The 14,158-nt window shown below is 45.0% G+C and overlaps 1 protein-coding gene across 1 annotated transcript in view; it reads left to right on the top strand.

Moving 5' to 3' along the window:
- The window catches only part of fat3b (FAT atypical cadherin 3b), a 333,323-nt gene that overhangs the window by 297,220 nt on the left and 21,945 nt on the right, over positions 1-14,158 (top strand). Inside the window, 8 exon segments of the mRNA XM_031809102.1 lie at positions 2,189-2,332; positions 2,507-2,704; positions 5,076-5,363; positions 5,618-5,779; positions 8,999-9,189; positions 9,244-9,434; positions 9,572-9,706; positions 13,938-14,101. Coding sequence (XP_031664962.1) covers positions 2,189-2,332; positions 2,507-2,704; positions 5,076-5,363; positions 5,618-5,779; positions 8,999-9,189; positions 9,244-9,434; positions 9,572-9,706; positions 13,938-14,101 — 1,473 coding nt within the window.

Here is a 14,158-nt window from a genome sequence, read left to right as displayed (position 1 = left end):
AGTGAGACAGGATAGTAGGTAGTGAGACAAGATAGTAGGTCGTGAGACAGGATAGTAGGGTCGTGAGACAGGATAGTAGGTAGTGAGACAGGATACTAGGTGGTGAGACAGGATAGTAGGTTGTGATACAGGATAATAGGTAGTGAGACAGGATAGTAGGTAGTGAGACAGGATACTAGGTAGTGAGACAGGATAGTAGGTTGTGATACAGGATAATAGGTTGTGAGACAGGATAGTAGGTAGTGAGACAGGATAGTAGGTCGTGAGACAGGATAGTAGGTCGTGAGACAGGATAGTAGGTAGTGAGACAGGATAGTAGGTCGTGAGACAGGATAGTAGGTCGTGATACAGGATAGTAGGTAGTGAGACAGGATAGTAGGTCGTGAGACAGGATAGTAGGTCGTGAGACAGGATAGTAGGTCGTGAGACAGGATAGTAGGTAGTGAGACAGGATAGTAGGTAGTGAGACAGGATAGTAGGTAGTGAGACAGGATAGTAGGTCGTGAGACAGGATACTAGGTAGTGAGACAGGATAGTAGCTAGTGAGACAGGATAGTAGGTAGTAGACAGGATAGTAGGTAGTGAGACAGGATAGTAGGTCGTGAGACAGGATAGTAGGTCGTGAGACAGGATAGTAGGTCGTGAGACAGGATACTAGGTCGTGAGACAGGATAGCTAGGTCGTGAGACAGGATAGTAGGTCGTGAGACAGGATAGTAGGTAGTGAGACAGGATAGTAGGTAGTGAGACAGGATACTAGGTCGTGAGACAGGATAGTAGGTAGTGAGACAGGATACTAGGTCGTGAGACAGGATAGTAGGTAGTGAGACAGGATACTAGGTGGTGAGACAGGATAGTAGGTAGTGAGACAGGATAGTAGCTAGTGAGACAGGATAGTAGGTAGTGAGACAGGATAGTAGGTAGTGAGACAGGATAGTAGGTCGTGAGACAGGATAGTAGGTCGTGAGACAGGATAGTAGGTAGTGAGACAGGATAGTAGGTAGTGAGACAGGATAGTAGGTCGTGAGACAGGATAGTAGGTTCGTGAGACAGGATAGTAGGTCGTGAGACAGGATAGTAGGTAGTGAGACAGGATAGTAGGTAGTGAGACAGGATAGTAGGTAGTGAGACAGGATAGTAGGTCGTGAGACAGGATAATAGGTAGTGAGACAGGATAGTAGCTAGTGAGACAGGATAGTAGCTAGTGAGACAGGATAGTAGGTAGTGAGACAGGATACTAGGTAGTGAGACAGGATAGTAGGTAGTGAGACAGGATACTAGGTGGTGAGACAGGATAGTAGGTAGTGAGACAGGACAGTAGGTAGTGAGACAGGACAGTAGGTAGTGAGACAGGATAGTAGGTAGTGAGACAGGGGACAGACTTTGGAGGAGGATGGAACAGACAGTCTGATCGAGCCCAGTCCTTGTGTGACCTGGAATCCGGAGCGTTACCAAGATGCACTGTATTTTCTCATGAGGTCTCTTAGAGTTTAAGGTCATGCCATTCGTTTTGTAAAATACTTTGGCAACCTTGTATTTCAGTGACTCATGTAGGATGTCCTGGTTGACTGTTTTTCCTTAGTCTTCTTGATTCTCTCAGCTATACTCCTTTAATGTCTCTCTTTCTCTCCTCCTTCCCCTCCTCTCTCTCTATGTCTCTCTCTCTCTCTCTCTCTCTCTTTCTCTCCTCCTTCCCTTCCTCTCTCTCTCTCTGTCTCTCTCTCTCTCTCTCTCTCTCTCTCTCTCTCTCTCTCTCTCTCTTTCTCTCCTCCTCCCCCTCCCTCTCTCTCTCTCTCTCTCTCTTTCTCTCCTCCTCCCCCTCCTCTCTCTCTCTCTCTCTCTCTCTCTCTCTCTCTCTCTCTCTCTCTCTCTCTCTTTCTCTCCTCCTCCCCCTCCCTCTCTCTCTCTCTCTCTCTCTTTCTCTCCTCCTTCCCCTCCTCTCTCTCTGTCTCTCTCTCTCTCTCTCTTTCTCTCCTCCTCCCCCTCCTCCCTCTCTCTCTCTCTCTTTCTCTCCTCCTCCCCCTCTGTATGTCTCTCTCTCTCTCTCTCTCTCTCTCTCTCTCTCTCTCTCTCTCTCTCTCTCTCTTTCTCTCTCTCTCTCTCTCTCTCTCTCTCTCTCTCTCTCTCTCTCTCTCTCTCTCTCTCTCTCTCTCTCTCTCTCTCCGTCTGTCTCTCTCTCTCCTCTCCAGGTCTCCAACTATACTCTGTCTGTCCAGGCGTTTGATAGTGGTTCCCCCGCCATGTCCTCTACAGTCATCGTCAACATAGATATCTCTGACGTAAACGACAACCCTCCTGCCTTCGCCCCACCTAACTCCTCAACCACTGTACAGGTACACACGTGTCTGTCTGTCTGTCTGTCTGTCTGTCTGTCTGTGTTTGGCTTAGAGTGTCTAATGCTTTTGATTATGGCATCCAATCCCAGGGGTGGGTTTATGCTTTCTATTTACATATTGTCCTTCATTAACATAGTCGTAGACCTTACGTCTGTTACTCTACGTCTCCAGTTGAACCAGCCGGCCGGGTCCAGTCTGCTGAAGCTGTCCGTCACTGATAAAGATTCCCCCAATAACGGCCCTCCTTTTGAGTTCCGCATTGTGTCTGGAAACGAGGGGAACGCTTTCTCTGTGGAACAGACCGGAGACCTACGGTCCAACCGTGTTCTAGGACCTGATGCTACCAGGGAGTTCACTCTGCAGGTCCAGGTGAGAACTTTACATGTAGTTATTATGACCAAGTTTAGGTCAGAGTTATTCTCAGGAAAGAGATACCTAGTTTGATATCAACACTCTGCAGGTCCAGGTGACAACTTTACATGCAGTTATGACCAAGTTTAGGTCAGAGTTATTCTCAGGAAAGAGATACCTAGTTTGATATCAACACTCTGCGGGTCCAGGTGAGAACTCAAAATGTTGTTTAGTAAAAACACTCAATGATGTAAACGTGTAGGTCTTCATCTTCTTCGTCTTCTTCTTCTGCTTCTTCTTCTTCTGCTTCTTCTTCTTCTGCTTCTTCTTCGTCTTCTTCTTCTGCTTCTACTTCATCTTCTTCTTCTTCTGCTTCTACTTTATCTTCTTCTCTTCTTCTTCTTCTGCTTCTTCTTCTGCTTCTACTTCATCTTCTTCTTCTTCTTCTTCTGCTTCTACTTTATCTTCTTCTTCTCTCTTCTGCTTCTACTTTGTCTTCTTCTTCTACTTCTTCTGCTTCTTCTTCTGCTTCTTCTTCTACTTCGTCTCCTTCTTCTTCTTCTGCTTCTACTTCTTCTTCTTCTACTTCTTCTGCTTCTTCTTCTTCTTCTGCTTCTACTTCTTCTTCTTCTACTTCTTCTGCTTCTTCTTCTGCTTCTTCTTCTGCTTCTTCTTCTACTTTGTCTTCTTCTTCTTCTTCTTCTTCTTCTTCTTCTTTCTTCTTCTTCTTCTTCTACTTCGTCTTCTTCTTCTTCTTCTTCTTCTTCTTCTTCTTCTTCTTCTGCTTCTACTTCTTCTTCTTCTACTTCTTCTGCTTCTTCTTCTGCTTCTTCTTCTACTTCGTCTTCTTCTTCTGCTTTCTACTTCTTCTTCTTTTACTTCTTCTGCTTCTTCTTCTACTTCGTCTTCTTCTGCTTTCTTCTTCTTCTTCTTCTGCTTCTACCTTCTTCTCTTCTACTTCTTCTGCTTCTTCTTCTGCTTCTTCTTCTACTTCGTCTTCTTTCTTCTTCTTCTTCTTTCTGATTCTACTTCTTCTTCTTCTTCTTCTTCTACCTCTTCTGCTTCTTCTTCTGCTTCTTCTTCTGCTTCTTCTTCTACTTCGTCTTCTTCTTCTTCTTCTTCTTCTGCTTCTACTTCTTCTTCTGCTTCTTCTTCTGCTTCTTCTTCTACTTCGTCTTCTTCTTCTTCTTCTTCTTCTTCTGCTTCTTCTTCTGCTTCTTCTTCTTCTTCTGCTTCTTACTTCTTCTTCTTCTACTTCTTCTTCTTCTACCTCTTCTGCTCTTCTTCTGCTTCTTCTTCTACTTCGTCTTCGTCTTCTTCTTCTTCTTCTGCTTCTACTTCTTCTTCTTCTTCTTCTGCTTCTTCTTCTACTCTTTCTCTTCTGCTTCTTCTTCTTCGTCTTCTTCTTCTTTCTTCTGTTTCTTCTTCTGCTTCTTCTTCTGCTTCTTCTTCTTCTTCTGCTTCGTCTTCTTCTGCTTCTTCTTCTTCTGCTTCTTCTTCTGCTTCTTCTGCTTCTACTTCTGCTTCTACTTCTGCTTCTTCTTCCTCTTCTGCTTCTTCTTCTTCTTCTTCTTCTGCTTCTTCTTCGTCTTCGTCTTCTTCTTCTGCTTCTTCTTCTGCTTCTTCTTCTTCTTCTTCGTCTTCTTCTTCTTCTGCTTCTTCTGCTTCTTCTGCTTCTTCTCTGCTTCTTCTTCTGCTTCTTCTTCTTCTCTTCTTCTTCTTCTTCTGCCTTCTTCTTTGTCTTCTTCGTCTTCTTTGTCTTCTTCTTCTCCTTCTTCTTCTGCTTCTGCTTCTTCTTCGTCTTCTTCTTCTTCTTCTTCTTCTTCTGCTTCTACTTCTGCTTCTTCTTCGTCTTCTGCTTCTTCTCTTCTTCTCTGCTTCTTCTTCGTCTTCTTCTTCTGCTTCTTCTTCATCTTCTGCTTCTTCTTCTTCTTCTGCTTCTTCTTCGTCTTCTTCTTCTCTGCTTCTTCTGCTTCTTCTTCTGCTTCTTCTTCTTCTCTTCTTCTTCTTCTTCTTTTTCTGCTTCTTCTTCTACTTCGCCTTCTTCTTCTTCTGCTTCTACTTCTTCTTCTTTTACTTCTTCTGCTTCTTCTTCTGCTTCTTCTTCTACTTCGTCTTCTTCTTCTTTTACTTCTTCTGCTTCTTCTTCTGCTTCTTCTTCTACTTCGTCTTCTTCTTCTTCTTCTGCTTCTTCTTCTTCTTCTTCTGCTTCTTCTTCATCTTCTGCTTCTTCTTCTTCTTCTGCTTCTTCTTCGTCTTCTTCTTCTTCTGCTTCTTCTGCTTCTTCTTCTGCTTCTTCTTCTTCTCGTCTTCGTCTTTCTGCTTCTTCTTCATCTTCTTCTTCGTCTTCTTCTTCTTTGTCTTCTTCTTCTCTGTCTCACTCCTCCAGGCCAGTGACAGCGGTAAGCCCCGTCTCTCCTCCTCTTGCTGGGTCTTCGTCAGGGTAGTCGGAGACAGCCAGTACAGACCCTCTGTCAACCCATTGGACATCTACATCGTCACGGCAACAGACTCCTATCCCGGCGGCCCGATCGGCCGGATATACGCCTCCGACCGCGATGTCACAGACGTGTTGTCCTTTACCCAGACGCCTTTGCAGCAGCGGAATCCATTCAAGATCAACAGGCAGGACGGCAGTGTAGTGGCCGTGGCTGGACTGGAGCCTGGCAGGTACACAGTAGTGGAGGCTGCTTAGAAGAGAACGGTTCATAATAATGGCCGGAATGGATGGAATGGCATCAAACACCAGGAAACCATGGAAACCATGTGTTTGATATATTTGATTCCATTCCACTAGTTCTGATTCAGTCATTACCACAAGCCCGTTCTCCCCAATTAAGGTGCCACCAGCCTCCTGTGGTACACACACAGACACACACAGACACACACACTCTCTGAGCTGTTTTTTCGGTCTCTCTCCCCAGGTATCAGTGTAACACCACTGTGAGTGACGGTCGCTACTCTGTCCCAGTGGTCGTAACGGTCGTGGTTGAACAGGTGACTGAGGATCTCCTCCGTAGCGCCATCACCCTGAGGTTTTCCTCGCTGACCCCTGAAGACCTGCTGGGGCGTCATCTTAATAATATCAAGCAGGTTTGTATGTCATCTTGAGATTCCCCTCCCTGATCCCTTGAACCAGCTGCTGGGATCTCAGTAACATCAGGAAAAAAGGTAGGGAAACTAAAGGGTTGCCGGATCTGACAATCTGCCCTTGAAACCTCGAGCAAGGCACTTCACCCATAGAAACTGCCCCAGTGCTGCCACCCTGTGTATCAATCAGGTAGGTGTGCTCATAGCATTTAGAAACTGCTCCAGGGGTTAGGTTTAGTACCAGGGGTTAGTACCAGGGGTTAGGTTTAGTACCAGGGCTTAGGTTTAGTACCAGAGATTAGGTTTAGTACCAGGGGTTAGTACCAGGGATTAGGTTTAATACCAGGGGTTATGTTTAGTACCAGGGGTTAGGTTTAGTACCAGGGGTTATGTTTAGTACCAGAGATTAGTACCAGGGATTAGGTTTAGTACCAGGGTTAGTACCAGGGGTTAGGTTTAGTAACAGGGGTTAGGTTTAGTACCAGAGATTAGTAACAGGGATTAGGTTTAGTACCAGGGTTAGTACCAGGGGTTAGGTTTAGTACCAGGGATTATATTTAGTACCAGGGGTTAGTACCAGGGGTTAGGTTTAGTACCAGGGGGTAGGGTTAGTACCAGGGATTAGGTTTAGTACCAGGGTTTAGGTTTAGTACCAGGGATTAGGTTTAGTACCAGGGTTTAGGTTTAGTACCAGGGGTTAGGGTTAGTACCAGGGGTTAGGTTTAGTACCAGAGATTAGTACCAGGGTTTAGGTTTAGTACCAGGGGTTATGTTTAGTACCAGAGATTAGTACCAGGGGTTAGGTTTAGTACCAGGGGTTAGGTTTAGTACCAGGGCTTTAGGTTTAGTACCATGGGTTTAGGTTTAGTATCAGGGGTTAGGTTTTAGTACCAGGGTTAGTACCAGGGATTAGGTTTAGTTTCAGGGATTAGGTTTAGTACCAGGGGTTAGGTTTAGTACCAGAGATTAGTACCGGGGTTTAGGTTTAGTATCAGGGGTTAGGTTTAGTACCAGGGATTAGGTTTAGTACCAGGGGTTAGGTTTAGTACCAGGGGTTAGGGTTAGTTCCAGGGGTTAGGGTTAGTACCAGGGATTAGTACCAGGGGTTAGGGTTAGTACCAGGGTTTAAGGTTAGTACCAGGGATTAGTACCAGGGGTTAGGTTTAGTACAAGGGGTTGGGTTTAGTACCAGGGGTTAGGGTTAGTACCAGGGGTTAGGGTTAGTACCAGGGGTTAGGGTTAGTACCAGGGGTAAGGTTTAGTACCAGGGGTTAGGTTCAGTACCAGGGGTTAGGGTTTGTACCAGGGGTTAGGTTTAATACCAGGGGTTAGGGTTAGTACCAGGGATTAGTACCAGGGGTTAGGTTTTGTACCAGGGGTTAGTACCATGGATTAGGTTTAGTACCAGAGATTAGTACCAGGGGTTAGGGTTTGTACCAGGGGTTAGGTTTAGTACCAGGGGTTCGTACCAGGGGGTTAGGTTTAGTACCAGGGTTCAGGTTTAGTACCAGGGTTTAGGTTTAGTACCAGGGTTTAGGTTTAGTACCAGGGTTTAGGTTTAGTATCAGGGGTTAGGTTTAGTACCGGGGGTTAGGTTTAGTTCCAGGGGTTAGGGTTAGTACCAGGGGTTAGGTTTAGTACTAGGGGTTAGGGTTAGTACCAGGGATTAGTACCAGGGGTTAGGGTTAGTAGCAGGGTTTAGGGTTAGTACCAGGGATTAGTACCAGGGGTTAGGTTTAGTACAAGGGGTTGGGTTTAGTACCAGGGGTTAGTACCAGGGGTTAGGGTTAGGACCAGGGGTTAGGGTTAGTATCAGGGGTAAGGTTTAGTACCAGGGGTTAGGTTCAGTACCAGGGGTTAGGGTTTGTACCAGGGGTTAGGTTTAATACCAGGGGTTAGGGTTAGTGCCAGGGATTAGTACCAGGGGTTATGTTTTGTACCAGGGGTTAGTACCATGGATTAAGTTTAGTACCAGAGATTAGTACCAGGGGTTCGTACCAGGGGTTAGGTTTAGTACCAGGGTTCAGGTTTAGTACCAGGGTTTAGGTTTAGTACCAGGGTTTAGGTTTAGTACCAGGGTTTAGGTTTAGTATCAGGGGTTAGGTTTAGTATCAGGGGTTAGGTTTAGTATCAGGGGTTAGGTTTAGTACCAGGGTTTAGGTTTAGTACCAGGGTTTAGGTTTAGTATCAGGGGTTAGGGTTAGTACCAGGGGTTAGGGTTAGTATCAGGGGTTAGGGTTAATATCAGGGGTTAGGATTAGTACCAGGGGTTAGGTTTAGTACTAGGGTTTAGGTTTAGTCCCAGGGGTTAGGGTTAATATCAGGGGTTAGGGTTAATATCAGGGGTTAGGATTAGTACCAGGGGTTAGGTTTAGTACTATGGTTTAGGTTTAGTCCCAGGGGTTAGGGTTAATATCAGGGGTTAGGGTTAGTATCAGGGGTTAGGTTTAGTACCAGGGTTTAGGTTTAGTACCAGGGTTTAGGTTTAGTATCAGGGGTTAGGGTTAGTACCAGGGGTTAGGGTTAGTATCAGGGGTTAGGGTTAATATCAGGGGTTAGGATTAGTACCAGGGGTTAGGATTAGTACTAGGGTTTAGGTTTAGTCCCAGGGGTTAGGGTTAATATCAGGGGTTAGGGTTAGTATCAGGGGTTAGGTTTAGTACCAGGGTTTAGGTTTAGTACTAGGGTTTAGGGTTAATATCAGGGGTTAGGATTAGTACCAGGGTTAGGTTTAGTACTAGGGTTTAGGGTTAATATCAGGGGTTAGGATTAGTACCAGGGTTAGGTTTAGTACTAGGGTTTAGGGTTAATATCAGGGGTTAGGATTAGTACCAGGGTTAGGTTTAGTACTAGGGTTTAGGGTTAATATCAGGGGTTAGGATTAGTACCAGGGTTAGGTTTAGTACTAGGGTTTAGGGTTAATAGCAGGGGTTAGGATTAGTACCAGGGTTAGGTTTAGTACTAGGGTTTAGGGTTAATATCAGGGGTTAGGATTAGTACCAGGGTTAGGTTTAGTACTAGGGTTTAGGGTTAATATCAGGGGTTAGGATTAGGATTGTTTCTCCAACCTCTCCTGGTTTGTGTTCTGTATTTGTTTTCTGTCCTGGAAGGGAAGAGAAAAAGTATTTAGAAAATTATTACTAACCTTGTTGTTTCGTTAATGACATTGTATGTTTAACTAAACAAGATTTTTGACTAATACCGTTTGTATCTTTAAAAAAGAGGCTGCGTGGCGTAGTCGGCTGGGGTTCGTCGTCGCTAGAGCAACAACAGGACCCTCTGCACATTCTCGGTGTGCAGCCGATGTCAGAGGGCATCGACCTACTCCTGGCCATGGAGAGACCAGAGGGGGAAGGAGAGGGTGGAGGGTACCTAACCTCACAGGAGCTGATCCTCAGGATGGGGGAGGCAGGGTGGAGAGGGGAAGGGAGAGGACAGGGAGGGGAGTCGGCTACAGGAGGCCAGAGAGGGCAGCTCCAGGGTGTCCTGGCCGGGGCGGAGGTGCTGGCACCAGCCTGCTCGGGGGAGCTTGACTGTGGGGACAGAGTGTGTGAGCAGGCTCTGGTGGTGGAGGGTGGAGCAATGGTCACCTACAGCACCCCGACAGTCAGCTTCATCACCCCACGATACAGCCGCATGGAGACATGCACCTGCCCAGGTCAGTACACACACAGCCTATTTTCATCATTTGATCATTTCATCTCTCCCCCTGCTATATCTTTCTAACCCCCCCTCTGTCCTTTCTTCTCCCTCTATTATGTCTCTCTTTAACCCCCCCCCCCCCCCCCCTCCTAGGAGGTACCTGTCCCAACCCCGTAGAGGAGCAGTGTGAGGGACAATCCTGTCCTATAGACATGCAGTGTGTTCGTTCCAGCCCCACAGCGCCCTCTGTCTGCCAGTGTCTGCCTGACAGGATGGACCAGTGTGCAGGTGATAATATTGTTTATATGAAGGGATTGGAAGGAGGAAACCCCCCCCCCCAACCCTCCTGTAGGTTTTAACTCCAACCCTGTTCCTGGAGATCTACTCTCCTGTAGGTTTTAACTCCAACCCTGTTCCTGGAGAGAGACCCTCCTGTAGGTTTTAACTCCAACCCTGTTCCTGGAGATCTACTCTCCTGTAGGTTTGAACACCAACCCTGTTCCTGGAGAGAGACCCTCCTGTAGGTTTTAACTCCAACCCTGTTCCTGGAGATCTACTCTCCTGTAGGTTTTAACTCCAACCCTGTTCCTGGAGAGACACCCTCCTGTAGGTTTTAACTCCAACCCTGTTCCTGGAGAGACACCCTCCTGTAGGTTTTAACTCCAACACTGTTCCTGGAGAGAGATCCTCCTGTAGGTTTTAACTCCAACCCTGTTCCTGGAGAGAGATCCTCCTGTAGGTTTTATCTCCAACCCTGTTCTTGGAGAGAGATCCTCCTGTAGGTTGTATCTCCAACCCTGTTCCTGGAGAGAGACCCTCCTGTAGGTTGTATCTCCAACCCTGTTCCTGGAGAGAGATCCTCCTGTAGGTTTTAACTCCAGCCCTGTTCCTGGAGAGAGACCCTCCTGTAGGTTGTATCTCCAACCCTGTTCCTGGAGATCTACTCTCCTGTAGGTTTTAACTCCAGCCCTGTTCCTGGAGAGAGACCCTCCTGTAGGTTGTATCTCCAACCCTGTTCCTGGAGATCTACTCTCCTGTAGGTTGTATCTCCAACCCTGTTCCTGGAGATCTACTCTCCTGTAGGTTGTATCTCCAACCCTGTTCCTGGAGAGAGATCCTCCTGTAGGTTGTATCTCCAACCCTGTTCCTGTTCCTGGAGACATTGAGTGCGATGGGAAAGTATTCAGACCCTTTGACTTTTTCCACATTTTGTTACGTTACAGACGTATTCTAAAATGTATTAAATAATCAAATGTACTCATCAAACTATACACAATACCCTATAATGAAATATGAAAAATTACAAAATGTTGCAAATGTATTAAAATGTAAAAACAGCAATGTGACTCAGAACCTGGATTTGGCCTTATGTAGCAAAATTTGATATTGTGTTTTTTACATTGGATAAAAGTGGAGACTCAGAGGTACAAAATGGTATATCTTGTTTTGTTTTGGTATCTAGTGAAGAGCTCTTCCTTGTCTCCACCCATTCAGCATCGTTCACACCCTCTTAAGCCTTTAGCCTCGCCCATTCAGCATCGTTCACACTCTCTTAAGCCCATCTCGCCCATCTCGTTTTGCTCTCAGAGCGTTCAGAGCACACAGTTGATACTCTGGACGATGATTTGTTTACCTCTGGATAACATGAAAACAGCCTAACCAGCTCTGCTGGCAACAATTTCATTACGCTTTTGCTGACGTTTACTGACACCATATTCAACGGGTGTTGTGCACTTTACCTTGAGACATGAACCTAGCTAGCTAGGTAAACAATGACCCTAGCTAGGTAAACAATGACCCTAGCTGGGTAAACAATGAACCTAGCTTGGTAAACAATGACCCTAGCTAGGTAAACAATGACCCTAGCTAGGTAAACAATGACCCTAGCTAGGTAAACAATAACCCTAACTAGGTAAACAATGACCCTAGCTAGGTAAACAATAACCCTAACTAGGTAAACAATCACTCTAGCTGGGTAAACAATGACCCTAGCTGGGTAAACAATGAACCTAGCTGGGTAATCAATGAACCTAGCTGCGTAAACAATGACCCTAGCTAGGTAAACAACGTGTAAGATCACACACGTCACCTAACATTACCTAACGAGCCAGCCAGCTAACGTTAGCTAGTTAAACAATAATGAACATAGTGCCAAATCATGTCGTTACTACCCTGCATGAATCTGCCGGGAGCTAACCAACCAGATTCAATGTCAGCTAGCTAACATTAGGCTCTAACTAGCAAAACAAACGGTTCTGGGATATGAATAATAACGTCATACACGCAACGTTAGCTAGGGAGCCAGCCAGCTAACGTTAGCTAGCTAGCTAACAGTAAACTTTAGCTTGAAATGAAACCACTTTCTGTCAAAATTAGAAACGTGTAATACATGAAAATGTAGCTAGCTATGACTATCTTACCCGAATACATCATCATGCATGATGTACTCGTCTCCTGGTCACGGATGCCATGCCACGGTTGCCCTTAGTTTGTTGATGTAATCCGGAGCCAGGTGTTTTCTCCATCTCTTTAGCTATCATACTCTAGTTCCACTGATTTTCAAAACTCGATCCTCGGGTTTCTGTCTTTTTTCTGCGGCTTAAACCGACAAGGCTCGTAATTTAACAATAATATTCATATTCACAGATGGTATAAGAGTGTGTTATTAAGTTGTTGCCTTTATTTTACAGTTGAAGTCGGAAGTTTACATACACCTTAGCCAAATACATTTAAAACATTCACAATTCCTCCATTTCACTTTAGTAAAAATTCCCTGTTTTAGGTCAGTTAGGATCACCACTTTATTTAATGAATGTGAAATGTCAGATTAACAGCGGAGAGAATGATTAATTTAAGCTTTTATTTCTTTCATCACAGTGGGTCAGAAGTTTACATACACTCAATTAAATATTTGGTAGCATTGCCTTTAAATGGTTTAACTTGGGTCAACCGTTTCAGGTAGCCTCCCACAAGCTTCCCACAATAAGTTGGGAGAATTTTGGCCAATTCCTCCTGACAGAGCTGGTGTAACTGAATCAGGTTTGTAGGCCTCCGTGCTCATACACGCTTTTTCAGTTCTGCCCACATATGTTCTATAGGATTGAGGTCAGGGCTTTGAGATGGCCACTCCAATACCTTGACTTTGTTGTCCTGAAGACATTTTGCCACAACTTTGGAAGTATGCTTGGGGTCATTGTCCATTTGGAAGACCCACTTGCGACCAAGCTTTAACTTCCTGTCTGATGTCGTGAGATGTTGCTTCAATATATCCACATCATTTTCCTTCCTCATGAGGCCATCTATTTTGTGAAGTGCACCAGTCACTCCTGCAGCAAAGCACCCCCACAACATGATGCTGCCACCCCCGTGCTTCACGGTTGGGATGGTTTCTTCGGCTTGCAGGCCTTCCCCTTTTTCCTCCAAACATAAAGATGGTCATTATGGCCGAACAGCTCGATTTTTGTTTCATTGCCACTGTGTATTCTCTGTTTAAGGCCAAATAGCATTCTTGTTTGGTTTGTTCTTTTGTTAATTGTTTCCAATGTGTCAAGTAATTATCTTTTAGTTTTCTCATGATTTGGTTGCCAAGAGTGTGCAAAGCTGTCATCAAATCTCAAATATAAAATATATTTAGATTTGTTTAACACTTTTTTGGTTACTACATGATTCCATATGTGTTATTTCATAGTTTGATGTCTTCACTATTATTCTACAATGTAGAAAATAGTAAAAATAAAGAAAAACCCTTGAATGAGGTGTGTCCAAACTATTGACTGGTACTGTTTATGTTGAAGAGGGTGGGGCTTAAGCTGCATCCCTGTCTCACCCCACTTTAACCACACACTTGTTGTTTGTCTACATGGATTTAATAATGTTGTATGTTTTTCCCCCAACACCACTTTCCATCAATTTGTATAGCGGACCCTCACTTTATATTGAGTCAACAGCCTTTTTTGAAATCAACAAAGCATGAGAAGACTTTGCCCTTGTTTTGGTTGGTTTGTTTGTTAATTAGGGTTTGAAGGGTGAATACGTGGTCTATCGTATGGTAATTTGGTTAAAAGCCAATTTGACATTTGCTCAGTACATTGTGTTCACTGAGGAAATGTACGAGTTTGTGGTTAATGGGTTGCTGTTGACACATATCCCACGGTAGTTATTGGGGTCAAATCTTTCTCTCTCTCTCTCTCTCTCTCTCTCTCTCTCTCTCCTTCTTTCTCTCCTTCTTTCTCTCTCTCTCTCTCCTTCTTTCTCTCTCTCTATCTCTCTCTCCTTTCTCTCTCTCTCCTTCTTTCTCTCCTTCTTTCTCTCTCTCTCTCTCCTTCTTTCTCGCTCTCTCTCTATCTCTCTCTCCTTTCGCTCTCTCACCTTCTTTCTCTCTCTCTCCTTCTCTCTCTCTCTCTCTCTCTCTCTCTCTCACTCTCCATCTTTCTTTCTTTCTCTCTCTCTCTCTATCTCTCTCTCTCTCTCTCTCTCTCTCTCTCTCTCTCTCTCTCTCTCTCTCTGTCTCTCTGTGTAGGCCAGACATCTCTGAGTTTCTCAGGTAACAGCTATATAAAGTACAGGGTGAAAGAAGGAGGCCAGGGAGGAGGAGGAGAGATGAGACTGGGTCTAAGCATCAGAACATTACAGAGTAGAGGAGTCATCATGTACACACGGGCCAACCCCTGCACCATGCTGAAGGTACACACACACATGCGCACACAGACACACAGAGAGACGCACACACACACACACAGA

Source organism: Oncorhynchus kisutch, linkage group LG29 (assembly GCF_002021735.2).
Source record: "Oncorhynchus kisutch isolate 150728-3 linkage group LG29, Okis_V2, whole genome shotgun sequence".
Classification (NCBI taxonomy): Eukaryota; Metazoa; Chordata; class Actinopteri; order Salmoniformes; family Salmonidae; genus Oncorhynchus; species Oncorhynchus kisutch.
The sequence above is the reverse complement of the archived record's forward strand: the minus strand, read 5'-3'. Positions and strand labels throughout refer to the sequence as shown.